General features: G+C 44.9%; 1 protein-coding gene and 1 pseudogene across 1 annotated transcript; one reads left to right on the top strand and one right to left on the bottom strand.

Annotated features, from left to right (window-relative positions):
* The first annotated feature begins 18,927 nt into the window (after positions 1–18,927).
* LOC123450541 (7-deoxyloganetin glucosyltransferase-like) lies at positions 18,928–20,894 on the top strand. Its single transcript, XM_045127748.1, has 2 exons — positions 18,928–19,601; positions 19,695–20,894. The coding sequence occupies exons 1-2, from the start codon at positions 19,097–19,099 to the stop codon at positions 20,720–20,722; spliced, it is 1,533 nt and encodes a 510-aa protein (XP_044983683.1). The 5' UTR covers positions 18,928–19,096; the 3' UTR covers positions 20,723–20,894.
* A 1,782-nt stretch (positions 20,895–22,676) lies between these two features.
* On the bottom strand, positions 22,677–26,747 carry LOC123450443 (annotated as a pseudogene).
* Positions 26,748–27,040: the final 293 nt, after the last annotated feature.

Raw genomic sequence — 27,040 nt, 5'->3', positions numbered from 1 at the left:
CAAGGGTACGTAGATCACTCATCCCCTCTCGTAGATGGACATCACCATGATAGGTTTTCGTGCGCGTAGGAAAATATTTGTTTCCCATGCGACGTTCCCCAACATCCCAAGGGGTCGGCCGAGCCAAAGGGGGGAGGACTCCCCCCCCCCAAACCGAGTTGGACTTGGTTTGGTGGGAGGAGTCCCCCTCCCTTCCCACTTCTTCCCTCTTTTTTTTTCTTTTCCTTTGATTTCTTTCTCTTGGCGCATAGGCCCCCTTGGGGCTGTCCCACCAGCCCACTAAGGGCTGGTGTGCCTCCCCAAAGCCTATGGGCTTCCCCGGGGTGGGTTGCCCCCCCCCCCCCCCGGTGAACTCCCGGAACCCATTCGTCATTCCCGGTACATTCCCGGTAACTCCGAAAACCTTCCGGTAATCAAATGAGGTCATCCTATATATCAATCTTCGTTTCCGGACCATTCCGGAAACCCTCGTGACGTCCGTGATCTCATCCGGGACTCCGAACAACATTCGGTAACCAACCATATAACTCAAATACGCATAAAACAACGTCGAACCTTAAGTGTGCAGACCCTGCGGGTTCGAGAACTATGTAGACATGACCCGAGAGACTCCTCGGTCAATATCCAATAGCGGGACCTGGATGCCCATATTGGATCCTACATATTCTACGAAGATCTTTATCGTTTGAACCTCAGTGCCAAGGATTCGTATAATCCCGTATGTCATTCCCTTTGTCCTTCGGTATGTTACTTGCCCGAGATTCGATGGTCAGTATCCGTATACCTATTTCAATCTCGTTTACCGGCAAGTCTCTTTACTCGTTCCGTAATACAAGATCCCGCAACTTACACTAAGTTACATTGCTTGCAAGGCTTGTGTGTGATGTTGTATTACCGAGTGGGCCCCGAGATACCTCTCCGTCACACGGAGTGACAAATCCCAGTCTTGATCCATACTAACTCAACTAACACCTTCGGAGATACCTGTAGAGCATCTTTATAGTCACCCAGTTACGTTGCGACGTTTGATACACACAAAGCATTCCTCCGGTGCCAGTGAGTTATATGATCTCATGGTCATAGGAATAAATACTTGACACGCAGAAAACAGTAGCAACAAAATGACACGATCAACATGCTACGTCTATTAGTTTGGGTCTAGTCCATCACGTGATTCTCCCAATGACGTGATCCAGTTATCAAGCAACAACACCTTGTTCATAATCAGAAGACACTGACTATCATCGATCAACTGGCTAGCCAACTAGAGGCATGCTAGGGACGGTGTTTTGTCTATGTATCCACACATGTAAATGAGTCTTCATTCAATACAATTATAGCATGGATAATAAACTATTATCTTGATACAGGAATTATAATAATAACTATACATTTATTATTGCCTCTAGGGCATAATTCCAACACAGCAAAATCCTCAGCTGAAGAAAATGGAGGATGATAGAAAGCAGAAGGGAGGAAAGAAACTTGAACAGAACACAGCCGTGGGTATCCCTTGGGATATTTACTTGGACTATTGCACACCTGATGAAAATGAAACAATGGCCAAGAGAAAGATTCGAGTGCAGAAAATAGAACGCCGATGGGCTAAGGAATGGAAGGAATACAGGTTTGTAACTTCAAAATATGCGAAGAAATTCGCCGTGAAGCCTCCTCGCAAACGGGCCCCACTTGAGGCTCATCAAGTAGCACATCCCTCAAGCATCAAGACCCTTGATGACTATCCAGATGAGAAGGAAAAGCATCTGGCTAAGCTCAAGAAGCAGGCAGATGCTGCAGTGAGGAAATTCAATGAATCCTCAACTGCTGCCTCAGCTGCACCTACTTCCTCTCTCGTTGAGACCTCTGGTTTAGCAATTCCTTAACCACAGTCTGTGTCGTCAAAGCCAAGGGCTCCAAAGTCTCAAGAGAAGTCTGCTCAGGCATCAGTTACAAAACCCTCAGCGCCAAAACCCTCAGCTCCAAAATCCTCAGCACCACCACCAAAGCCTCAAGAGACACCAGTACAGAAGCAAGTCATGAAGCCAATGACCGCCACCTCCAGCTCCTCACTCCTGGCTGCAACCAGCTTGGAGACAAAGTCCTCACCACCTCCGGTGAAGACTCAGGTGTCTGCTGAAAGAGCAACTCTGCCGAGCCCCAGCAAAATCATCACCGTCCCGTCTGCATCAGAGGGTAGTGATGAATATGATGATCAAACCCTACAAGCCATAATCAGAAACAAGCAGGAAAGGGTAGCTCAAGCATCAGGCAGCGCCATTCCTCTGGCCATGGACCCCAAGGTCCTGCTAGACTACATCAACATCTGGTATGAGGACCCAAACACTCCGCTTGATGATTTGAAACTTCCCCCTGGCATCAGTAACATGGTGGCCACTTTCATCAATGAAGCCAAGTGGAAAGAACAGTAGGCCAAGCAGGCCAAGGTTGCGAAGCTTAAGAAGGAGAAATTCCTCAAGCAGAATCTCCTCAGCTTGACGCCTGATGCACTGGTGTCAACACAGGCTGAGTTGAAGAATTTGACTGACAAATACTCCAAGATGTCAGATCGTAAGAGTCTCAAGAGCAATTTCATCAAGCTGGCCACTAAAGCTATTGATGACTACAACAAGAAGGCTGCACCTCCAGCACCAACTCCCCAGCCCTTGATTGAAGAGCCAGTAGATGAATCTCCTCAAGCTGAGGAAATACACCAAGAAAGCCATGTAGATGTACCGGCTATTGAAGAGATCATCATGGAAGCTCCAGCTGATGAACCTGCTGCAGCTGATGAGACTGCCCCTGACCCAGTTGCTTCATCAAAGCAAGCTGATGACTCTGCTCTAGCTGTTTCCTCAAAGCCATTTGAAGAATCTGCCGAGAGAACCCCTTCACCAAAAGCTTCAAAGGTGAAGAAGATGACTCTGTCTACATCAGACGTGAAGAAAACCAGGGCTGCTGAGAAGGAAGCCAAAAAGAGAAAGGCCTCCTCGGCAGAAGAAGAAATAGAGGCCAAGCGCCTCAAAGCGCTTGAAGAGACTGCTCCTCTGGACCCTGTGCCCCTAAATGTCGCTCCGTCTTATGAAATAGTCATCCTTGATGATCAAGCGAAAGGGGCAGATGAGGAAATGAAGGATGCCGCCTCTGAGGAACACACTGGCAAAGAAATTTGTATTGACGATAGTCCTCATCCCTTCATTCCTCAGAAAGACACTGCTCAAGGATCAGCTGCACCAGCTGATGAAACTGCCTCTGCCACCAAGCCAGCTGAGGAAGAACAAACTAAAAATCCTCAAGCTGATGAAATTCAAAGCTCTGAGCAAAATCTTCAAGATGAGGAACAGGCTGACCCAACTCCTCCACCTGAGCAAGATGATCCTATTCCTCAGCCTGATGCACAGCCAGAGCAAGCCCCTCAGCCTGACGCCCAGCCAGAGCCATCTCCTCAGCCTGAAGCCCCAGCTGATGAAATTCGTCACCCTAAGGAAAACGCTGAGGAAAATGCACCTGATCAAGACAATGCCTTCGTCGTGCTCAACCCCGAGACTGCAATTGTTGTCTCCCCTCCTGTTCCTCAGCAAAATCTTCAGCCAGTTCAGCGTCAGGCATTCTCCAAGCGACCACAGTTTCAAAAGGAGAATTTCTTTGAAGAGCGCATGTACTTCATTGGAGAGAACCCCTATGACAAGCCTCAAATGAGGCATCTGAAGTTTTGGACTAGGACAGAGCTAAATTATTATGCTTCTGTGTTGTGTGGAAGAAACAAGATATTCCAGCACAGGCATATTCCTCATGTTGAACTTGAAGCACTACCGTGCCTAGAGCCAGTCCTCAATGAACTTCATGACGCTGGTTTGCTGCCAATGTGCTCCGACATCTCAGACTGGAATAGTGAGCTCATTCTTCAGTTCTATGCCACTCTTCATATCTCTGGCAACCCTGAAGACATTAACACTTGGGTGTTTGACTGGATGACACAAAACACTCACTACAAGGCTCCTGCTACTGAGCTCCTCCGTGAACTGCCTGTACCAATTCCCTCACAGGAGGTTGTGAAGCTTTATGGTGAGCGTGAGCTGCCCAATGGGATGATGGAAGTTCTCATGAAGCCTTTGGCTGAAGGAAAATCACCGAGAAAAACATTCCTCGTCCACGAGCTCAAATATACACCAAGGTCTGTCTACAGAATCCTCTGCAGTGTGCTCGCGCCGATCAAAGGCCATGATGATGAAGAAGATGTCATAGGCCTCATGAAGAATATCCTCTTCAACATCATCCATGGTATTCCTATCAACATCCTTGATTTCTTCTTGAGGACTTTGGCCGACAATGCTATGTGTCCATTTGATCACAAGATATATGCCCCATGGATCAGGAGATTCATCAGGACAAGGACAGGCATCAACTTCCATGCTGACTGCCAAAACCATGTTGGTTATATGCCTCCTATCTGGGTCAACAAGAAGACTTTCGAGCCCATTGAAGGAAAAGGCAAATCAGTGATTGAAGAAGGCAGTAGGCCCCTTGATGGCCGGTTCAGAGAGCCAGAAGCTTATTCTTCATGGGATGATACTGAAACTCGTCCGGCAAGCCCCGTTCCTCCTCGCGTGATGAATACAAGAGATCTCCTCCACAGTCTTCACCAGAAGGTGGATCGCAATCACAAGTGGGTCAAACGCCAGTTTGGCGCCATTGTGAAAACCCTCACTGAAACACAGAACTCTATGAAGCTCAACCATCACTATTTGCATGAGGTTTTTGATCGCACCTGGGCTACACTTGCACATCTGAAGACTCAGACTGAGCTTGAAGAAATAGACTTTGACCGAGACTTTGACTGGTCGTGGCCTCCCAAGAAGTTCAGGCCCATTCCAGTTCCAGACCTTGAAGACAACTCCTTTTCTTCATTCCGCATTGCTGAAACTGATGAAGAACAGCTCGACACTACTACCGGTCCAAGGAAGAAGACTGCTCCCAAGAAGCGTCGCGGCTCTTCCTCAACCGCCAAGAAGTGAAGTCTTCACGGGCGTTAGTCCTCAGTTTGTCCCTTTCTGTCACTTGATGACAAAGGGGGAGAAACTTCAGAGTTAGTCTTCAAGCGGGATATTTTGGGGCTTATGAACTATATTTAAGTTACAAACTCTTGGCTCTTCTGAAGTTTTTATGTAATGAGTTATAACTTAAGCCCGATGGTACTCTGACGCTTTTGAACGTTTTTCTTCGCATGCTTATTCCTCAAGTTTTAATGCACGCATGCTAGAATTCGTCAGATACCATTTTTCATCATGCATTTTCATTTTCTTCATACGATATGTTACATGTATGCATGGTTTACAAGACTCAGGGGGAGACCTCCATGATATAAATCATCAATGTGCATTTGCTGTGAAAAGAAAAATCCTCAAGATATGCACATCTTCAGGGGGAGTCTCTATGAATCTTGATTTCAAATTCCTCAAACGAGTATTTACACTTCATATTTTTAATCCCTGTTCAAGACTTAACCTAATTGTCATCAACCACCAAAAAGGGGGAGAATGTAAGTGCATCTAGTGCCCCTTAGTGATTTTGGTGATTTGAAGACTTATAGGTTAAGTATCTAATGTGTTTATGAGTGTACACAGGATCTATAAGTCATTGAGGAAATATTTGATGAATATCGACCCCTAAAAATGTATATCTTCAGTTGAAGAAATTAGTCTGAAGCTGAAGAATTGAATCGCGAAGAATCTGCGATGAAATCGATATTCCTCATGAAGATACTGAAATTGAGGAATTCGGTGTGTCCTGAAGAAAATCATTTTGAAGACTTTGAAGCATGAAGATTTACTCTTTCTATTTTATTTTCTTCACATTTGAGTAATAGGAATACCGTACTGTTAAAGGGGGTCGAAGTTACACTTTGGAATGAATTTCCTCATGATGCTCAATCCAAGCCTAATCCTACCAAAAGCCTCAAGTGAGGAATACGAGTGACATGAGGACTCTCACAGTTGAGGGTTCCGACCGTTTCAATAGACACGCCAAGTCATTGGTCTTATCCACACCAACGGTCATATTATTTAAGGGCATTAGTGTCAAATCATGTCGGGATGCTCCCAGGCTATAAATAGCCGCCCCCCACAACCTTTAGCTGGTTGGCTGCTCCGCTAGAAACTGACACTTGTCATAAGAGCAACCCAAATTCCTCAGAGTCTTCGAGAGTAATTCATCAGTCAGGAAATACCCCATACACCGAAACCACAAACCAAACCTAGTGATTGAGCATCACTGAAGAAGTTGTTCTTGTGTGGGACTGAAGCCTTTTACCTTTGAGGACTGTGCATCCTCCAGACGGTTAGGCGTCATGGTCTAGAGCTTTCCAGGGATCAATTGTGGATCGCCGGGTGACCAAGTTTGTGAGGGTTTGGAAGTCTGCCCTGAAGACTTAGCACGAGTGTTGGGCTAGGACTGTGTGTTCTTAGCCCAAGGAGAACACGGTAGGGACTATGTGTCCCGGGACTGTGTGTCCTTTGGTTTCAATACCAAGCCGCTCCAAACCAGATGTACGGCCGTCACAGCAGGTGGAACTGGGTCATCAACTACTATCTTCGCTATGAAACGGGTTCTAATTCCTCAACTCCTTACTTTCCTCAGATTATGTGTTGATGACTTTCACTCCTACTGTTTGAAGAATTTGCTGAAGACTTTCTCTGAAATTCCTCAACCCCAAATTCTTCACGCTAGTTAATCCTCATCTGTATTCTGCGTGCCTCCTCACTGTGCAATCTGTTTTCACATTCCTCACTCTGAAAAACTGCTATTGTGAAACTTTGCACTTCTGATCCTTTACTGTTTCCGCTGTAAGTTAGTCATCAGTGAGGAATTTCCTCAGTGATGAAATTCTAAAAATCTCCTATTCACCCCCCCCCTCTAGTCGGTATAACGCACTTTCACGAACGATGAAGAGCATCATGGAATTGTCGATGGAGAAAGGTTGATGATGACGATGGCGACGATTTCCCCTCTTCGGAGCCTGAAACGGACTCCAGATCTGCCCTCCAGATGAAGAACAGGATGTGGCGGCGCCTCCATATCGCAAAACGCGATGAAACCTTCTCTATGATTTTTTCCAGGCAAAACGGAAGATATATAGCTGAGATTGGGGGCGGTGGTGCCACGTGGGCCCCACAAGCCTGCACGGCGCGGCGATAGGGGGTGGCTGTGGCCTGTGGGCTTGTGGCCCACTGGCACGCCCCTCCGGTGGATCTTTGCACAGGTATTTTTCTTTTATTCCAGAAAAAATCTCCGTAAATTTTCAGGACATTCTGAGAACTTTTATTTCTACACAAAAACAACACCATGGCAATTCTGCTGAAAACAGCGTCAGTCCGGGTTAGTTCCATTCAAATCATGCAAGTTAGAGTCCAAAACAAGGGCAAAAGAGTTCGGAAAAGTAGATACGACGGAGACGTATCAAAAACCCATGCCCTTTCCTCCCAAACCATCCAAGAAAAAGGATGATGAGGATTTTGAGCGCTTTGTTGAAATGATTAGACCTGTCTTTCTGCAAATGCGTTTGAGAGATATGCTCAAAATGTCTCCTTATGCTAAGTACATGAAAGATATTGTGACCAATAAAAGGAAGATACCTGAAGTTGAGATTTCCCCATGCTTGCCAACAACACCTTCAAGGGTGGAACTCCTAAGAAACTAGGTGATCCCGGAGTTCCCACTATACCTTGCTCCATTAAAGAAACTACGTTAGAACCGCTTTATGCGATCTTGGAGCCGATGTTAGTGTTATGCCTCTCTCTCTCTTTATCGTGGACTTGAATTGGATAAGTTGACACCCACTGAAATCTCCTTGCAAATGGCTGACAAATCAACTGCTTTTCCTAGGGCATTTGCGAGGATGTGCCTGTTGTGGTTGCTAACGTTACTATCTTAACGGACTATGTTATTCTGAATATTCCCGAGGATGATGCCATGGCGGTCATCCTTGGAAGACCCTTTTTAAACACTACAGGGGCTGTTATTGATTGCAACAAAGGCAATGTCACTTTCCATGTTAACGGTAATGAGCATACGGTGCACTTTCCAAAGAAACAATATCAAGTACATTGCATCAATGCTATTGAAAAAACTTCATCAATTCTTATTGGGGGCTTTGAATGCCCTATACCTACTGTCAAGATGAAGTATGATTTACTTGTTGGGGATATGCACATCCCCGTTGAGGTAACCTAGTGATTATTCGAAAAAATTCTGGTTTTATGTGATTCGAAAAAAGTTTGTCAAGGAGACTTGATCAACCTCATTGACGGATTTCTTTTGATGACCATGAGATGGATGAATCTAGGAGTCACAACCCTGTGTTCCCAACTTGTACTTTCTGTTGCTTAGAAGAAAAATGATAAATTTAGTTTTATTTTCCTATTTTATGCATTCTCTTTCCATTAGAAAAGTGTCCTGAAAATAAAAGTTATCATGCCTCGAAATTCAAGTATGATTTTTTTCTGAAATTTTTGAAAAATTCTGAGATAGAGAGCTAGTCAAGGGGATGCACCAATAGGCCATAAGCCTAGCAGGCCGGGCCACCCCCCTGGCCGGGCCTGGCAGGCTTGTGGGCCCCACGTGGCCCCCCTCCACTTATTCCAGCTCCCATCTCCTTCTCCTACCTCCAGGAAAAATCATTCCATAGCTCAAACCCGTGTTCTTGCTCGTCTTGCTGCATTTTTCGATCTCCTTGTGCAAAGCCCCATTCACCAAACTGTTTTCGGGAAATTCTTCCTTGGTATGTGACTCCTCCATTGGTCCAATTAGTTTTTGCTCTAGTGCCTTATTCGTTGCGTATTTTTGCTGCCTTGGTGACCTTGTTCTTGAGCTTTGCATATTCATTTTAGTTGGTCCCAAGTAGTTTTGATGCATGATATGACCTCTAGGCCCTTGAAGGAGTAGTGGATATGTGTTTTGTTGAGCCTTATTCACTTTTCTTCTGAGTCACTAAAAATTTCAGAAAAAAAGAAGATATTCAAGAGAAACTATCATGGTGGTTCCTCAAGCAAAAGGGGTCCCCGTCTCTCGATTCGGGAGCCCGACTCTTATCAACCGAGGAACGCACAGGTACAACCATGTGAATGGACTTTCGATGAATTCATGATTGATGCAAGTTTCAAAGACGAGTTTGATACATTTGTTCACAACGTCGGGCTCGAAGAATTCATCTCCAACAAGTGTGAACAGTATACTATGCTCACTGCCTCTTTTGTTCGTAGATTCAGATTTTCAGTTGGCCGTGACTCATCCATACTGTTTGATCTTTATGACAAATCGTATACCATGGATTTAGAGGATTTTAATAGAATTTGCAAGATACCTGATTGGGGTAGTCCCAATGATCCTCCTAAGTCTTCGGCTAGAGATTTCTTTTCTAGTATAACTGTTGGAGAAACTAGAGATATTACGCAGGCTACCTTGGGGAGCATTCAATTCGCTGCCTTACATTATTTTGCCCTCTTCATAGGTCGATGCATTAACGGCAAGATTGATCATTGTCACCTCTGCGCACCTGACCTTAGTATTCTTAAGAGCGCAGTAACAGGTGATAGAAGTTTCAACATGGGAGCTATAATCACGAGGAGGCTAAATAATAATTCTAATGAAGGGGATTTCTTTGGTGGGATCTATGCCACTCGCATAGCAAATTTTCTTGGAGTACCCATCCGCGAAGGAGATCCCCTGCTCCATACAGCTTTCCTTGATCGCACCGCTATGACACGTTATCAGTTCCTTGAGAGGGATAATGAATCCCTCCTATACCGGTTAATATTTAATTGACTGCGTGTGTTCCATATTACCCTTCCTTCTCCTGCCTTCTTTGACTTTCAGGTAAAACGGAGATATTACATAACCAGAGGAGAGGCAAAGGAGTATGAGAAGGAGGCGCAGGCTGCTCGCCTCCATGAGGCAGCTATTCAGGCGGTAGCTACCGCGATCCCGTACAACCCCCATCATGATTTTGGATATCGCCCGGACCAGCCGTGGGAGTAGACCAACTTAGGCCAAAAGCCTAAGCTTGGGGGAGTTCGTATTTCTCACCGACTTTATATTCATGCTTACACTTTCACTTTGATAGTCGGTGTTCACACCTTGCCACTGTATCATCCATGCTAGTTTATTTCTTTTTCTCGCTTTCTTCTCGTGTGTTTGTTTGATTTGAGAAAAAAAAGTTGTAAGTTTACTTTTCTACTTGCTTAGTGGTTTTTAAAAGGGAAACCCCAAAAATATTTCTTGTTCTTATTTTGCTTGTTAGGAGCTTTCCCGTGTAAATAGTTTTCTTTTTCTTTGGGTCAAGGTAGAAGACCATGGTTAAAATGTTTAGTGGCTCTCACATGCATATTTGTTTATCCGTCAAAGAGCCATATTACTTTGTCTTCTCCTTTGTGTTTGCTTGCATATTCTAGCTTTGTCCAATGCACGAACACTCTCATTATGATTCACATCATTCGGTCGTGCAAGTGAAAGGCAATAATGACGATATATGATGAAGTGACTGAGCCTGGAAAAGCTGGTATGAACTCGACCTATTTTGTTTTTGTAAATATGACTAGCTCATCGTTCCTAATTCTGCTTTGTTATGAGAGAAACATGTTTGCAATGACAACTTAGAGATCATAGTTTCTGATGCCATGCTTAACTAGCTAGGAGCTTATAATGGTTTGTCTTGGATGCCAACATGAATTTCAAGATGATTATGATGTAGTATGATAGGATGGTATCCTCCTTTGAATGATTCAAGTGGGTTGACTTGGCACATGTTCACGCATGTAGTTGAAACAAAATCAACATAGCCTCCATGATATTCATGTTCATGGTGATTTATGTCCTACTCATGCTTGCACTCAACGTTGGTTAATTTCAATGCTTATTGATGACTGTTGTCGCTCTCTAGTTGGTCGCCTCTCAGTCTTTTGCGAGCCTTCACCTGTACTAAGCGGGAATACTGCTTGTGCATCCACTTCCATAAACCCAAAGTTGTTCCATATGAGTCCACCATACCTACCTATATGCGGTATCTACCTACCGTTCCAAGTAAATTTGCATGTGCCACTCTCTAAATCTTCAAGTAGTAATCTGTTTTGTATGCCCGAACCGCTCATGTGGTGACAAGGGGCGATCAGTATCTTCCATGCTAGGCATGTTATCCTCGATACGTGTTTATTCACTATCACTCACGAGAAAGGGGCCGGTAATTGGAATGCCCAGCTCCATGCTCAAATCAAAAAGATAATTGCAAACAAAACTCCCCCTGGATTCTTGTTGGTATGGAAGGCACCTGAGGATTCGGCTAGTCGTGGAGTGTGATTGATCGATGGTGGGGGAGTCAAAACTTTACCTTTCTGTTTGGGAACCGCCTATAGTATGTGTAGCATGGAAGATGGTGAAAACTATTGGTCATTGCGTTGACAATGAAAGCATACCACCCAAAATTAGTTATCTCTGTTTTAAAAGCTTGAGCTCTGTCACCTCTGCAAATCAATGCTTCCCTCTGGGAAGGGCCTATATATTTATTTGAGTCATCCTCTTCTTATAAAAGGCACGAATTAGAGAGCACCTCTGTCATTTTTATGCTTTGCTATTAATTGATATTGAGTATGACTATGACTGGATCTTCTTTGCCATGAATTACAATGTTCAGTCAGCCTTGGTCGTTGAAGGTGCTCTGCATTTATGTTTTGCGGTCTCGGAAAGAGCTAGCGAGATACCATCTGTTCATATTGCTTCATGATTGTTTTGATTGAAGTGTTGACGTTTGAAAATTATTATTATTGCTCGCTAGTTGATTATACCATTGATATGAGTACATCTTGAGACCTAAATGTCATTTCTTATGTGGTTAGCTTATGATCTTGCTGAAAATCAGAATATGAGTTAGACATAATTACAACAACAAGATCAAACAGAGTTCGTAAAAGTTTTTCTTTTGTCTCTTTCAGTTTGTCAACTAAATTGCTTGAGGAAAAGCAAGGCTTTAAGCTTGGGGGAGTTGATACGTCTCCATCGTATCTACTTTTCCAAACTCTTTTGCCCTTGTTTTGGTCTCTAATTTGCATGATTTGAATGGAACTAACCCGGACTGACGTTGTTTTCAGCAGAATTGCCATGGTGTTGTTTTTGCGCAGAAATAAAAGTTCTTGGAATGACCTGGAAATTTAATAGGATATTTGTGGAATATATAAAAAATACTGGCGCAAGAATCACCTGGAGGGACGCAGCCAGGAGCTCACAAGCCCACCAGCCCCCCCCCCCCCCGGGTCGGGCCTGTTAGGCTTGTGAGCCCCTTGTGGCTTCGCAGCCTCCAATTCCAGCTCTATATATTCTCTTTCGACCGGAAAAAATCAAGGAGAAGAGTTCATCGCGTTTTACGATACGGAGCCGCTACCACCACCTGTTCTTCCTCTGGAGGGCAGATCTGGAGTCCGTTCCGGGCTCCCGAGAGGGGGGATCGACGCCTTCATCATCACCAACCACCCTTCATCGCCAATTTCATAATGCTCTTCACCGTTCGTGAGTAATCTCATCGTAGGCTTGCTGGACGGTGATGGGTTGGATGAGATCTATCATGTAATCGAGTTAGTTTTGATGGGGATTGATCCCTAGTATCCACTATGTTCTGAGATTGATGTTGATACTACTTTGCTATGCTTAATGCTTGTCACAAGGGCCCGAGTGCCATGATTTCAGATATGAACCTATTATGTTTTCATCAATATATGTGTGTTCTTGATCCTATCTTGCAAGTTGTAGTCACCTACTATGTATTGTGACCCGGCAACCCCAGAGTGACAATAGCCGGAACCACTCCCGGAGATGACCATAGTATGAGGAGTTGATGTATTCACTAAGTGCTAATGCTTTGTTCCGGTTCTCTATTAAAAGGAGAACCTTAATATCCCTTAGTTTCCATTAGGATCCCGCTGCCACGGGAGGGATGGACAATAGATGTTATGCAAGTTCTTTTCCATAAGCACGTGTGACTATATACGGAATACATGCCTACATTACATTGACGAACTGGAGCTAGTTACATATCTCCCCATGTTATAACTGTTACATGATGAATGTCATCCGGCATAATTATCCATCACCGATCCAATGCCTACGAGCTTTTCCTACTGGTCCTTGCTACGTTACTTTGCCGCTACTCCTGTCACTTCTACTACTATTACGGCTACTGTTGTCACTGCTGCTATGTTACCGCTGCTACCGTTGCTATCACACAACTTTGCTACTGAAACTTTGCTGCAGATACTAAGTCTTTCAGGTGTGGTTGAATTGACAACTCAACTGCTAATACTCGAATATATTCTTTTGCTTCCCCTTGTGTCGAATCAACAAATTTGGGTTGAATACTCTACCCTCAAAAACTGTTGCGATCCCCTATACTTGTGGGTTATCAGTGATTCAAATCACCGTCGTCCCACGATCCGTTCCGACCTAGCGCCGAATGGACGGCACCTCCGCGTTCAGCACACGTACAGCTCGATGACGATCTCGGCCTTCTTGATCCAGCAAGAGAGACGGAGAAGTAGATGAGTTCTCCGGCAACGTGACGGCGCGCCAGTGGTGGTGATGATCTACTCCTGCAAGGCTCCGCCCCGAGCTCCGTAGAAATCCGATCTAGAGGTAAATCTATATGGTATAGGTTTGAGTTGCATATGGCAAAGTTGTGTCTCAAAAACCCTAAAACCACCAATATATATAGGAGGAGGGGAGGGGCTAGCCTTGGGGCTCAAGGAGCCCCTTGGTGCGCCGACCTAAGTGGAGAGGAGGACTCCTACTCCAATTCGGTTTAGGGAAGGAGGAGTCCTCCTCTCCATTCCCACCTCCCGCTTTCCTTTTTTTTTTTTTCTTTGGTGTTTTCCACTTGTGGCGCTATGGCCCTATTGGGCTGCCCTCACCAGCCCACTATGGGCTGGTGCACCACCCTAGGGTCACTGGGCTCACTCCCGGGTGTGTGGGCCCCTCCCGGTGAATACCCGGAACCCATTTGTCACTCCTAGTACACTGCGGGTAATGCCCGAAACTTTCCGGTGACCAAATGAAACCATCCTATATATCAATCTTTGTTTCCTGACCATTCCGGAAACCCTCGTGACGTCCGTGATCTCATCCGGGACTCCGCATAACCTTCGGTAACCACACATATAACTCAAATATACTAAAACATCATCGAACCTTAAGTGTGCACACCCTGCAGGTTCGAGAACTATGTAGACATGACCCGAGACACTCCTCGGTCAATATCCAATAGCGGGACCTGGATGCCCATATTGGATCTTGCATATTCTCCGAAGATCTTATCGGTTGAACCTTAGTGCCAAGGATTCATATAACCCCGTATATCATTCCCTTTGTCCTTCGATATGTTACTTGCCCGAGATTCGATCGTCGGTATCCGCATACCTATTTCAATCTCGTTACCGGCAAGTCTCTTTACTCATTCTGTAATACAAGATCCCGTGACTTACACTTAGTCACATTGCTTGCAAGGCTTGTGTGTGATGTTGTATTACCGAGTGGGCCCCGAGATACCTCTCCGTCACACGGAGTGACAAATCCCAGTCTTGATCCATACTAACTCAACGGACACCTTCGTAGATACCTCTAGAGCACCTTCATAGTCACCCAGTTATGTTGCGACGTTTGATACACACAAGGTATTCCTCCGGTGCCAGTGAGTTATATGATCTCATGGTCATAGGAATAAATACTTGACACGCAGAAAACAATAGCAACAAAATGACACGATCACATGCTACGTTCATAGTTTGGGTCTAGTCCATCACATGATTCTCCTAATAATTTGATCCAGTATCAAGTTACAACACTTGCATATAATCAGAAAACCTTGACTATCCTTGATAAACTGGCTAGCCAACTAGAGGCTTGCTAGGGACATTGTTTTGTCTATGTATCCACAACATTTGATTCACCCTCGGACACAAAATAAGTGAGTAATAGGATAGAAAACTGGCCATAAGGCGCAAAATGTGCTATCTTTGTGAGGTCCCCATAACCGGACCCCGGGATTCCTCGAATGTCCAGATCACCCCGGAACCCAAAATCACAGAGTAATAGCATTGGAAACTATCATGTTTATGTCAAATATGTGAGTTTTGGCGAGGTCCGCGTAACAAGGCCCATGGTTCCCCAAACATTCGGATCGCCCCGGGACCTAAAAAACACTAAGTAATAGCATAGAATACTGGCCAGAATGGACCAAACATGTAAGTTTTGTGAGGTCCCGTTAACCAGAACCCGAGTTTTCCTGAACGTTCTTATCGCCCAGGACACAAAATCTGTGAGTAATAGCATAGAAAACAAGCGATATTAGCCCACATATGCGAGTTTTGGCGAGGTCTCCGTAAGCGGAACCCGGGGTTCCCCAAACATTCGGATCGCCTCGGGACCTAAAATGAGTGAGTAATAGCAAAGAAAATAGGGTAGAATATGCCAAATCTACATGTTGTGACAAGTTCCTTGTAACCGGACCTTGGGTTCCCCCAAACGTTTCGATCACACAAGAACCCAAAAATAGTGAGTAATAGCATAGAAAACTGACCGAAATAGACCAAATATGTGAGTTTTTAACGATGTCCCGGTAAGTGGACCTCGGCGTTCCCACAAAATCAGTGAGTAATAGCATAGAAAACTAGCCAGAATGGACCAAATCTGTGAGTTTTGCGAGGTCCCCACAAGCGGACCCTGGGGTTCCCCGAATGTTCGGATCGCCCCACGACCCCAAAAACACTTAGTAATAGCATACAAAACTTGCCATAATGGACCAAATCTACAACTTTTCATGAAGTCACCATAAGCGAAGCCCGGGGTCCCACAGCATTCGGTTCACCCCGGGACCCGTAATCTGCGAGTACTAGCATAGAAAACTCGTTAGAATATGCGAAATCTGAGATTTTTTGCGAAGTCCCCGTAATCGGGCCCCGGGGTTCGCCGAACGTTTGGATCACCCCGGGACCCAAAATAAGTGAGTAATAGCATGGAAAACTAGCCAAAATATGCCAAATCTATGAGTTTTGGAGAGGTCACCGTAACCGAACGCCGGTTTCCCAGAACGTTTCGATCACCCGCGGTCCAAAAGAAAGTGACTTATAGCATAGTAATCTCCCAAAAATATGCCAAATCTGCGTGGTTATGCGAGGTCCCTCTAAGCGGACCCCAAGGTTCCCCGAACATTCGGATCGACCCAAGACCCAAAATCAGTGAGTAGCATAGAAATGAAGCCATATTATGCAAAAACTGTGAGTTTTGGAGAGGCTCCGTAAGAGGAACCCGGGGTTCCCTGAATGTTTAGATCGCCTCGGAACCCAAAATCACTTAGTAAAAGCATAGAAAACGGGTTAGAATATGCCAAATCTGCAACCGTTGGCAAGGTCCTTGTAACTGGACCTTGGGTTCCCCCAAACATTCGAAATGCACCAGAACCTAAAAACAGTGAGTAATAGCTAGAATGGTCCAAATCTATTAGTTTTTGTGAGGTTCCCGTAAGCAGACATCAGTGTTACCCGAACGTTCGGATTTCCCCGGGACCCAAAAACACGTAGTAATAGCATAGAAAACTTGCCAAAATGCACCAAATCTATGAGTTTTCATGGAGTCCCCGTAAGCGGACTTCGGGGTTCCCACAACATTCAGTTCATCTCAGGACACAAAATCAGGAAGTAATAGCATAGATAATTGGCCATAATAGGCAAATTGTGCTAGTTTTGGCGAGGTCCCCGTAACCGGACACATGGTTTCCTGTAACCAGACCCTCGGTTTCACCGGATGTTCCGATCACCAGGGGACCCAAAATCACCGAGTAATAGCATAGGAAACTAGCAAGTTTATACCAAATCTGCGAGTTTTGGCGAGGTCCGCGTAACCTGACTCATGGTTCCCCAAACGTACGGATCGCCCGGGGACCAAAAACACTGAGTAATAGCATAGAAAACCGGCAAGAATGGACCAAATCTGTGAGTCTTGGCGAGGTCCCGATAACCAAAACCCGAGTTTTCCCAAACGTTCGTATCGCCCAGGACCCAAAATCAGTGAGTAATAGCATAGAAAACAAGCCATATTATGCCAAGTCTTTTTGGTGAGGTCTCCATAAGCGGAACCTGTGGTTCCCCGACCATTCGGATTGCCTCGCAACCCAAAATTAGTGAGTAATAGTATAATAGTAGATACAGAATCATTTCAGTTTACTTGTCACGGATGTAATGCCTATATACATAATGAATAACTTCATAACTACGCGATTTTCTATCAATTTTCCAAAAGTAATTTGTTTAGCTACCGTATACTATGTTCTTGAGAGAGATGCCTTTAGTGATAACTATGGCCCTGGTCTACTAAATATATTTACTAAAACCTTATTTAACTCGCTGACTTTTACTTATATATGTTTTAGTTATTAATTTATCTATGTAGTACTATCATTTGATCCTTGCAATTAACGAGTATAAGGGGATTGACCGATGCAAGTAATATTTTTGTAGAGATACCGTTGACGGTAATTTGGGTGATCCTATTATTGATTCGACAAACCTTGATTCTCACTGAAGGATATACTTGTTGCAACTTTACTACGTTCATCCCTTCCTCTTTGGGAAAAAACCCAACTCAACGCATCTACACAAAGTAGAAGTCGTCGATGTCGCTGGCAATGAAGATGTTCGTCTTTCCCAGGAGCGAGACATCAGAGTTGAGAATTCGGCATCTACCTAGAACTACTGAACAATCTCCGCCTCGGTCCTCTTTCTCCTTGTACTAACCACCGGAGTCCAGTCCGAGTTCTCCTCCTCATGATCCAGAACGTCGAGCCCCATTTGAACGCGAACGGCCGGTGAACTCGCCTCTCCAGATAAACCATACTCCAAGCCCAGACATGTGTAGCGAGATCCACTCGAGGCCCCAGTGGCAGAGGTCTCCTTCGGCGACGCCGGCGACGACTTGAGCGCCATAGTCACACGCCGGCCACGGCTATGGGTAGGTTCTCTTTCCTCAACCGAGATTTTCGGGAACCAGTCGAAAACCGGACATTACGTTACCAGCGAAAAATTCAAATATTTTTGAATTATTAGTATGTCAAATAACTCTTGTATGTCTCATTTAATAGAAGGTAACTCTTAGTACGATGGAATGACTCGCTTGCTTAGAACCAGTTTTCGAATTCAAAATTCGTTTGAAAAGTTCGTTTGAAAAGTTCGGATGAAAAGAATACGAAAATTCTAAGACTTACCAGAAACCGGTTTTCCAGGTCCCTACAGAAAAATAAATCGGAATCGAGAAAAAAAACTTGGCTATGGGTCGCCATAGCTGAGAAGTTCTCGACAGAATGGTGTCGTGTAATCTGGAAACCAAATATTAAATACTCCTTCCATTTTTAAATATAAATCTTTTTAAAGATTCCACTACTAAACTATATAGCTACGTATTCATATAGATATATTTTAGAGTGTAGATTTACTCATTTTTTTCGTATGTACTCCAGTGACGGAGGTAGAGGGTGGCCACCCACCCTGGGATTTGGAAATAGCATTTATACCATATATGAAAAAAGCTAAAAAATAAAACAAAAAAATGTATATGTACAGTAGCACCGCTGGCCCATCCTGATCCACGGGGCTAGGTCCGCCACTGATGTAGTCCTCTATTGCAATGTATAAAAAAAAGACTTATAGTTAGGAACTGAGGGAAGGGAGTACTTCCTCCGTTACTAAATATAAGTTTTTCAAGATGTTTCATTAAAAGGCTACATACGGATGTATATAGACATATTTTAGAATATAGATTCATCCATTTTGCTCCGTATCTAATCACCTAGTAAATTTCTAAAAAGACTTATAGTATTTAGGAACGGAGAGACCAGTGGATTGACGCATGCATGCATCACGATGCATGAAACACATCAATTAATATCCAGATCCCAAAATGCAACTAATATCCAGATCTAGTACTTGGCCAATGCCACTCTATATATAGTACGAAGTATAGAATTAATCAGCAAGCTAGCACGAAGAGAGCAGATCCATTCGAGGCGTGGACGACGGAGATGGAGACGAAGAAGCCTCACGCGGTGTGCGTGCCGTTACCGACGCAAGGGCACGTGACGCCGTTGCTGATGCTGGCGAAGCTCCTCCACCTCAAGGGCTTCCACATCACCTTCGTCCACACGGAATACAACCATCGGCGTCTGGTCCGGTCGAGGGGCCCCGAAGCCGTGGAGGGCCTCCCGGACTTCCGCTTTGCCACCATCCCCGACGGGCTGCCGCCGTCGGACGCCGACGCCACGCAGGACCCGGCGTCCATCTGCTACTCCACAATGACCACCTGCCTTCCCCACTTGAAGAAGTTGCTGCGGGAGCTCAACGGCACGGGGGCGGCCGGGGTGCCGCCGGTGACGTGCGTCGTGGCGGACAACGTGACGAGCTTCAGCGTCGACGCGGCGGCGGAGCTCGGGGTCCCCTGCGCGCTCTTCTGGACCGCCAGCGCCGCCGGTTACATGGGCTACTGCAACTTCCGGTTCCTCATGGACAAGGGCATCGCTCCCCTCAAAGGTACATTTACGTAACCATGGTCCATGGATGAAGCGCCGAGGTTGTCATAAAGAGAGGTTGTGAATGCTTCTGTATCTTTCATGCTCCATGCAGACGAAGCGCAGCGGAGGAATGGATACCTGGAGACGCCGGTGCCGGATGCTCCCGGGATGAGCCAGCGCATGCGCCTCCGGGACTTCCCCTCCTTCATCTGCACCACGGACCGCGGCGACGTGATGCAGAACTTCTTGCTGCACGAGGTGGAGCGGACGGGCCGCGCCGCCGCAGTCATCGTCAACACCTTGGACGAGCTGGAGCGGCCGGCGCTGGACGCCATGCGCGCCGTCCTGCCGCCCACATGCAGGGTCTACACAATCGGCCCGCTCCACCTCCTGCAACAGGAGCAGCTGCTCCCTGGGATACGCGCCAGCCTCTGGCGAGAGGACCGCTCCTGCCTCGAGTGGCTGGACGGCAGGGAGCCCGGGTCCGTGGTGTACGTCAACTTTGGGAGCATCACCACCATGTCCGGCGAGGAGCTGGTGGAGTTCGCGTGGGGCCTGGCCAACTCCGGCCACCCCTTCCTGTGGATCGTGAGGAAGGACCTGCTGGCGGCGAAGAAGGACGACGACGCCGCCGTGCGGCTGCCTCCCGAGTTCGTGGAGGCCACCAAGGGCAGGTGCCTCCTGGCGAGCTGGTGCGAGCAGGAGGCGGTGCTGCAGCACCCGGCGCTCGGCGTCTTCCTCACACACTGCGGCTGGAACTCCACCTTTGTGGCCATCAGCGCCGGGCTGCCCATGCTCTGCTGGCCATTCTTCGCCGAGCAGCAGACCAACTCCCGCTACGCGTGCCTCGACGATGAGTGGGGCGTCGGATTGGAGGTCGGCGATGAGGTTCGACGCGAGGTGGTGGAGTCCAGGATAAGGGCGGCCATGGGGGGCGACGACGACGGTGGCAACAGGTTGAGGCGCAAGGCGGCCGAGTGGAAGGAGATGAGCGCCCGTGCTGCTGCTGGCAGGTCCATGGCCAACCTTGACAGCCTCATCAACGATGTTCTCATGCAACCTCCCCCCAAGCCGGCAATTCCAGATTCATCATCACCATGCTTGGAATATGAATGGAATACATCAGGTCTTTCCCTTTAATTATTACTGTAGTTTTTTGTTTGGAATTTTAGAATAAGCAAGCCAGCATGCAGGCATGTTTAATTTCCTTCCCTATAAAATAATAATGCACACTCTTTTTCTTTTCAACTACTCATAAGTAGTAGTGATGATGTACTGGTATGAGAAATTATCAAGTGTGGAAGCATGGAAACCTGAGTGCCTATACGTCCTGATGTGCGACCCACACTTTATGAGTTCCACTACATTATCCTTGATGAGCGTGAGGAAATCAAACTCGTCCCTGATGTGCGACCCACACTTGCATTTCACAGAGAACAATCCAATAAACGAAACCACTAGAATAACTTGAAGTAAAGCAAACACTTCAGTTGCACTAGAAGTAAGAGTTTCCTTACTTTAACAACCATATAATTAAAAATAAATATGCATGGATCCACCATGGTGTAGGGTATTGTCAAATCAGCAAGATGGGAGCTCCCTGCTCATGCCTTAATACAACATTTAATTAGGAGCAAATGATCTATACCTGCATAAGTCCTTGAAGACCAAGATGCTGCAAATGATTTATACGTTCAAATGATGTTGCCCTCCTCTCTTTTCTTTTGCAAATCTAGCCCACCCTAGAGCACAAGGAATTACTAGACGAGCCACGAGAAGAAGCACAGGGGCAGTGTAATAGAAATCCTCATACGTACTTGGGACCTATATCTGGTATGGCGTTCCACGAGGAATGCTGATTTCTACAATCGCTAAATGCCACCAATTACCCACCTATGTCTAGCTTTGTCTGTCCACGACCTCTACAGTTGTATCACAACGACATTTTTTTTTTACCCTAAGAAGGGACATGTTCTTTTATTTCGGAGATTTTTAGTGAAAATAAACTTTGCAGTCTTTCGAAATCATTAATTTGAAAAATTAAGGTGTGTAAAGTTCATGAATTTGAAGAATGTTCGCCATTTAAAAAATAATGATTTCAAAAATAGTGAGCTAAAAATAATGTTTGTGAATTTTTAAAAAGTTCGCAAACCGAAAAAGGTTCACTAACTTGAAAAAACTTAAAAAAAAGTTTGTGATTTTGAAAAAAAATGATAATTTTCAAACAAAACGTGAACTCAAAATGTTCATGCCTTTGGAAATAGTTATTTAAATTTGAAAAGATTCATGGATTTGAAAAAAAATGTGAGTTTGGAAAAGTTCATGATGTAAAAAAAACGTGAAGTCAAAAGGTCATGAATTAGGGAAAAAATCACGAGATTTGAAAAAGTTCAAGAATTTGAATAAATTTCATGGATTCAATAAAAGTTTATAAATTAAATAATGTTTTTAAAGAATTTTATATATTTTAAAAATATCATAAATTTGAAAAAGTTGACGAATTTGGGAAAAAGTTCATGAACTTGAAAGAAGATCAAGACTTGGAAAAGTTTAAAAATTTAAAGAAGTTCACGTTTTTGGAAAAATTGTTCACAAAAATTGAAAAAAATCATAATTTGGAAAGAACTTCATATAATTTGGAAAACGGTTCACAAATTTGACAAAAATTCACGAATTTGCAACAACGGTTTCCAAATTTAAAAATAGTTCGCCCCTGGGAGCAGAGGGAGATTTCTTGGAGCTCAATGATCTGGAAATCGGTCCACATATGCTTGATCAGGTTGATTTTGAAGCACTCCCGGAAATGTTAAACCCAGTCATTGTCAATAATCCACTAGCTAACTTGGACCTGGTTGATCTCAACCAGCCAGTTGAAGATGAGAGCGGTGATCTTACTGTCAGCTTTTCTTCCGATGAGCAGACTTATAGTGATTCAGTTCATGGCCTCCCCACGTACATTTGGCGCAGTAGGCCAGAAAGCCATACGAAGATGATGAAGGATTACAACATATTTTAGGTGGAGCTCTTTCTCAAGTATGCACACGACTCTTGATGCAAAAAAGAAAAAAGAAAAAAGCATGCACACCACTCTTTCTCAAGTAACCTAGAGATGGTTTTGCTTCATCTTTCAGCAATTGGCAAATACATATATGTTTTTGTACATGTTTTGTATGTTGACGTCGCAGAAAACGCATCCCCGTATTATCTCTACATACTTTATATTTCTGCAAGTATATGAAGTCCCATCTTTTCTCCACTAGCATTTACCAACAAAAAAGATGCATGGGCTAGCATCACCTCTGATTATGTCCTGCCCCATACCACTCTATATATTGATTGACCAACCATCAATACATATATATGTCCTTTGATGACCAAAATCATGTCACTACCTAGGTTGCCCATCTATCCACGATCATCTTCTTGTCACTACCTAACCGATCTACATGGGCAAAAGAATTCTTTCATCCCGATCAAAGTCACCAGCCAGCCTTACCCCCTCGCGCCTCATCCAAACCTGGGGGTGACAAAGGAGGAACAGCAGCGGATGCGCCACCATCATCCCTGTAGGCAGGGGCAGGCTCGACGACGTTCAAGATCTTCCTAGCATTAGCTGCGACGAATGTCCTCGGTAAATCTTCATGGTCGGGATCGGTGCTGTTTCGGTCAGTGATTTCCTTCAGCAGAACTTTGCCGTTGTCCACGGCCGCTGCAATGACAGAGGTGAATACGCCAGACTACCGCAGGCCTTGCACGATCGCCTGATAGAACAAGGTGCACATGTTCAAGCATATGAATATTATTACTTTACATATGACAGACATTTTGATGGTGTGGCTAATAGGTTTTTTTTGTGTGTACCATAGGGGCATAGATACGGGTCAACACTCCTTTTCTAAGAAGCTTCAGATTGAGCTGCTTGTCGTTCCACACGACGCGTTCGTTGTACCTGACAAAAGAGCAATCAAGCAACGGTCATACCAGGTGTCAAAATAGCAATCAAGCAACAGTCATACCGGGTGTCGTATGTCTTAGGATCATTACAGAGGATTACTCATTTTCTAAACAAACAAAAAACAGCCTAAAATGGCCAACTCTGAATCATTGAGGTCAGCTGGTATTCTCATGCTACAGGCTACAATAAGCAAAATCATTATACATCTGAGTGCTGGAGATGAACTCATGGAAATTGGATTCCTTAGTTTATCCTGATATAGGACATATTTTCAGTTGAATTTACGATAACATGGTCGAATATATCATAACCTATCTGGCCAAAAGAAAACAAAATTTCCACGACCATTCCCGTCGTTTTCTGCAGGGTTGTAGCACTACATATCTTTTCCTGATTTGTTTTCATACTAAATTGGCCATATGAAATTCGTAGCACTAAATTCACTACAAAATGTAATTTCGTCATATATGGTTGTGATCATGATTGACATTCGCGTCAGTATGGAAAACTGGAGATTGGGTAAATGTCCAAACCAATGTATTTGCGAGCAGAGTATTATTCACTATACATGCTAGAAAATGAAAGTATTTTTGTTTGACGGCTTAGGTTAATTCAGTGAAGCTAGAAAATTATGATACTGAGGAGACCATCAAAATTACCAGCGAAGCATATCCTCTTCACTAGCAGTTGATGCGATTATAAAAGCCTGCATAGTAAATGTTGAAGTCAGACGGTAGCAGAAACAGTAGCAAACTAAATAATGCAAGAGGGAGCACTAACTTTAGTATAAGAATGCAAAAAAGCAAATAATCCTGGAGTTCATTTGCAAGAGAATCGAGTAGCTTTACATACTACTCTGTCAAAATCCAACATGAAACATCTTTTAACATCTTGTTTGGTAGGCTTGCATCCACAGCGATCACGTCTAGATGTTAAGTCTGAAAATTTGGTGTATGTATAGTGCAGAACTGCAGCCTCCTCCAGCTTGATCTCACTGTCAGTTACGTTCCAACAATATTATAAGAATCAGCTCCACTCAGAGACTCGCACGGTGTTCCGAAAAAAATGGATGCTATGGGCAAAGGTCCTTACTTTGGGCTCTTTGCGTAGTTATGCCATCTGTGTGCACCATTTGGCCGAAGATGATCTTGAATTCACGCAGCAGATTTTCCATTACCATAAGTAATGAAATAGTTAGGATTGCCTCTTGTTGCTTCCTTATACATGCCAAAGTAAGTATCTTTGGGGAGATGATCATAATTCTTCTTGAACATAGACACCTGATAAGATTTTACAAATGTACAAAAATTAGCTAATGATGAGACTAGGTGTTTGGAACACACAAGGAACTCATGGTAATTGGTGAAGTATCCACATAACAACCATGATTGGTCACTAGTTGTATATGAGAAGGAAAAAAAATCATACTAAAGATGGCAAGATATATTAGAGTTCATACAAAAATGCTACAGCCAGCTTAAGCTACGGTGCTCTTCACTTAATTTAACAAAGATAAAAAAATGTCAAAACTCAGCCGAGTTGCTTAATCTGTTGTCAGGTTGACTGGTGCTTCAGTGTTTGTACTCACTGACTTGTCGCACATGTGGGAGTTCAAGATTATTTCATTTGCTTTCCTATTTTCTCTTCAAGTAATTTGCTAAATTAACTATAGATCCATGTCTAGTTTACACTAAAAAAGCATGAAAAACTTAGTTCGAGTATGCTAGGCTAAATGGAAATCTGACAAGCCACCAGATTATAGTGAACCTGAAACTAAATTTTCAAGCAAATGTAAACAACCATATCAGTGCATTAGACACACATAAATCATACCAAAGTATCAGACTCTAGATGTAACCGAACAATAGAAACCATATCAGAGTATTTAAACATAAGTTGTTTCCATCAGCCGGCGTTATATCCAACGGAACTTGAGAAAAATCCCGTTCTTAAAAACAGAGGAGGTTTACCTCGCTGAATGAATCTTCTATATCATCATGCTCGACACTGCTTTCCTGCAGAGTGCAGACAAGCAAGTTAATTACTATACATAAGAAGTCTGGCAGGTGTATTAGGAGCAGCAACAGCATACTTACATAGGAAAGATAACCATGTCAACATTATCGGCGACGTCGGCTAACAGACGTCTGATGGAATACTCGGGAGCTCCACCTGGATATAGCAACTCATCGGTGTCTAGATGCATTATCCAATCCATGCCAGTTTCCTACCATGAAGAAATAATTTTTTTTGTTTATTATAAATACAATACACTAACTGAATATACTACTGGTAATAGTTGCTGGTGATAGGCCGAAAACAAACATACATACCCTGGCCATTACAATCGCCATCTCCATGTTGAGTGACTGCTTGACGAACAGTTCGTAGTTGCAAGGCTTGTAGAAGAATCCCGCGAGCCAGGTTTCGTTCCAGATTCGGCTGCAGGTCGGGTGAAACATATACATCATCAGAGCGGATATCGAAAATTAATTGAGGAACTCGGCAAAAATTGTTTCGGACCTCCTGGCCTGCTGCTCCTCAAGTTCCTTGGTCCTGTACACCATCTTCATACCCTGAAAGAGAAACAGAGTCAGAGACTCAGAACAGACAAGCAGAGTCAGATTGGAAATCTGATGAGGCGAGGAACGCACGGGGATGGACTCGAGGATGCCGGCGACGGTGGGCTTGGCGGCCTTGCCCTCGACGAAGAGGAGGAAGTGCGCGACGCCGACGACCTTGTGGTAGTAGAGCCACGGCAGGATCTGGTCCAGGCCGGCGGAGGTGCTCGTCTGCACGCACACCTGGCAGGCAGGAGGACGAAAGATGAGCAGGTCAGACACGCCGGTGGCCGGCGAGGAAGAGGGTGAGCGCGGCCGGCGGCGAGACGGGAGGGGTGAGGAAAGGCGGTACCTTTGGGTGGTGGGTGTCGGGCGCGTCGAAGTGGAAGGACCAGCCGCGGAGGTAGGGGAAGGTGGGGGCGGAGGAGGCGGCGAGCACCTCGACGCAGGAGGCGGAGCGGAGGGACTGCAGCCTCGACGGCGCCGGCACGGCCAGGCGCGGGGGCCAGCGCGAGCAGGAGTCGTCGACGCCGGCGCCGCGCCACTGGAGGGCGGCGAGCGCGAGCGGGAGCGCCGTGAGGAGCAGCAGCAGGTGGCGCCACGCCGCGCCGCCGCCGGCGACGGACGGGGGCTGCGCCGGCGCCGGCATTCCTTCCGAGTGCGATCGATCCGTGGGCTCGGGTCGGGTCCGCCGCATTCCCCACTGCTGCTGTTTTTCTTTTCTTTCGCTCTGTTTTTTTTTCTCTTTCCTATTTCATTCGTAAATTAAATGGTTGCCTTTTTCCAAGAATGAAATCAGTTACTGCCAAATATTGCCATAACCTTTTTGCCAACAGGAGAAGAATGGGCTTTGCAGTTTTATTAATTTTTGTCATAATTTTACTTTATTATTAGGAATCGTAATATCGACGTAAATTAATTACCGTTTTCAACTGTGAATGT

Source organism: Hordeum vulgare, chromosome 1H (genome assembly GCF_904849725.1).
Source record: "Hordeum vulgare subsp. vulgare chromosome 1H, MorexV3_pseudomolecules_assembly, whole genome shotgun sequence".
Taxonomy (NCBI): domain Eukaryota; kingdom Viridiplantae; phylum Streptophyta; class Magnoliopsida; order Poales; family Poaceae; genus Hordeum; species Hordeum vulgare.
The sequence above is the reverse complement of the archived record's forward strand: the minus strand, read 5'-3'. Positions and strand labels throughout refer to the sequence as shown.

What these genes read in the sequence shown, in the direction of transcription:
- LOC123450541 (XM_045127748.1), top strand. Translation starts at nt 19,097, where the DNA reads ATGGAGACGAAGAAGCCTCACGCGGTGTGCGTGCCGTTACCGACGCAA. An exon ending in GGGCATCGCTCCCCTCAAAG is followed by an intron (nt 19,602 to 19,694) that starts GTACATTTACGT and finishes TGCTCCATGCAG; the next exon opens with ACGAAGCGCAGCGGAGGAAT.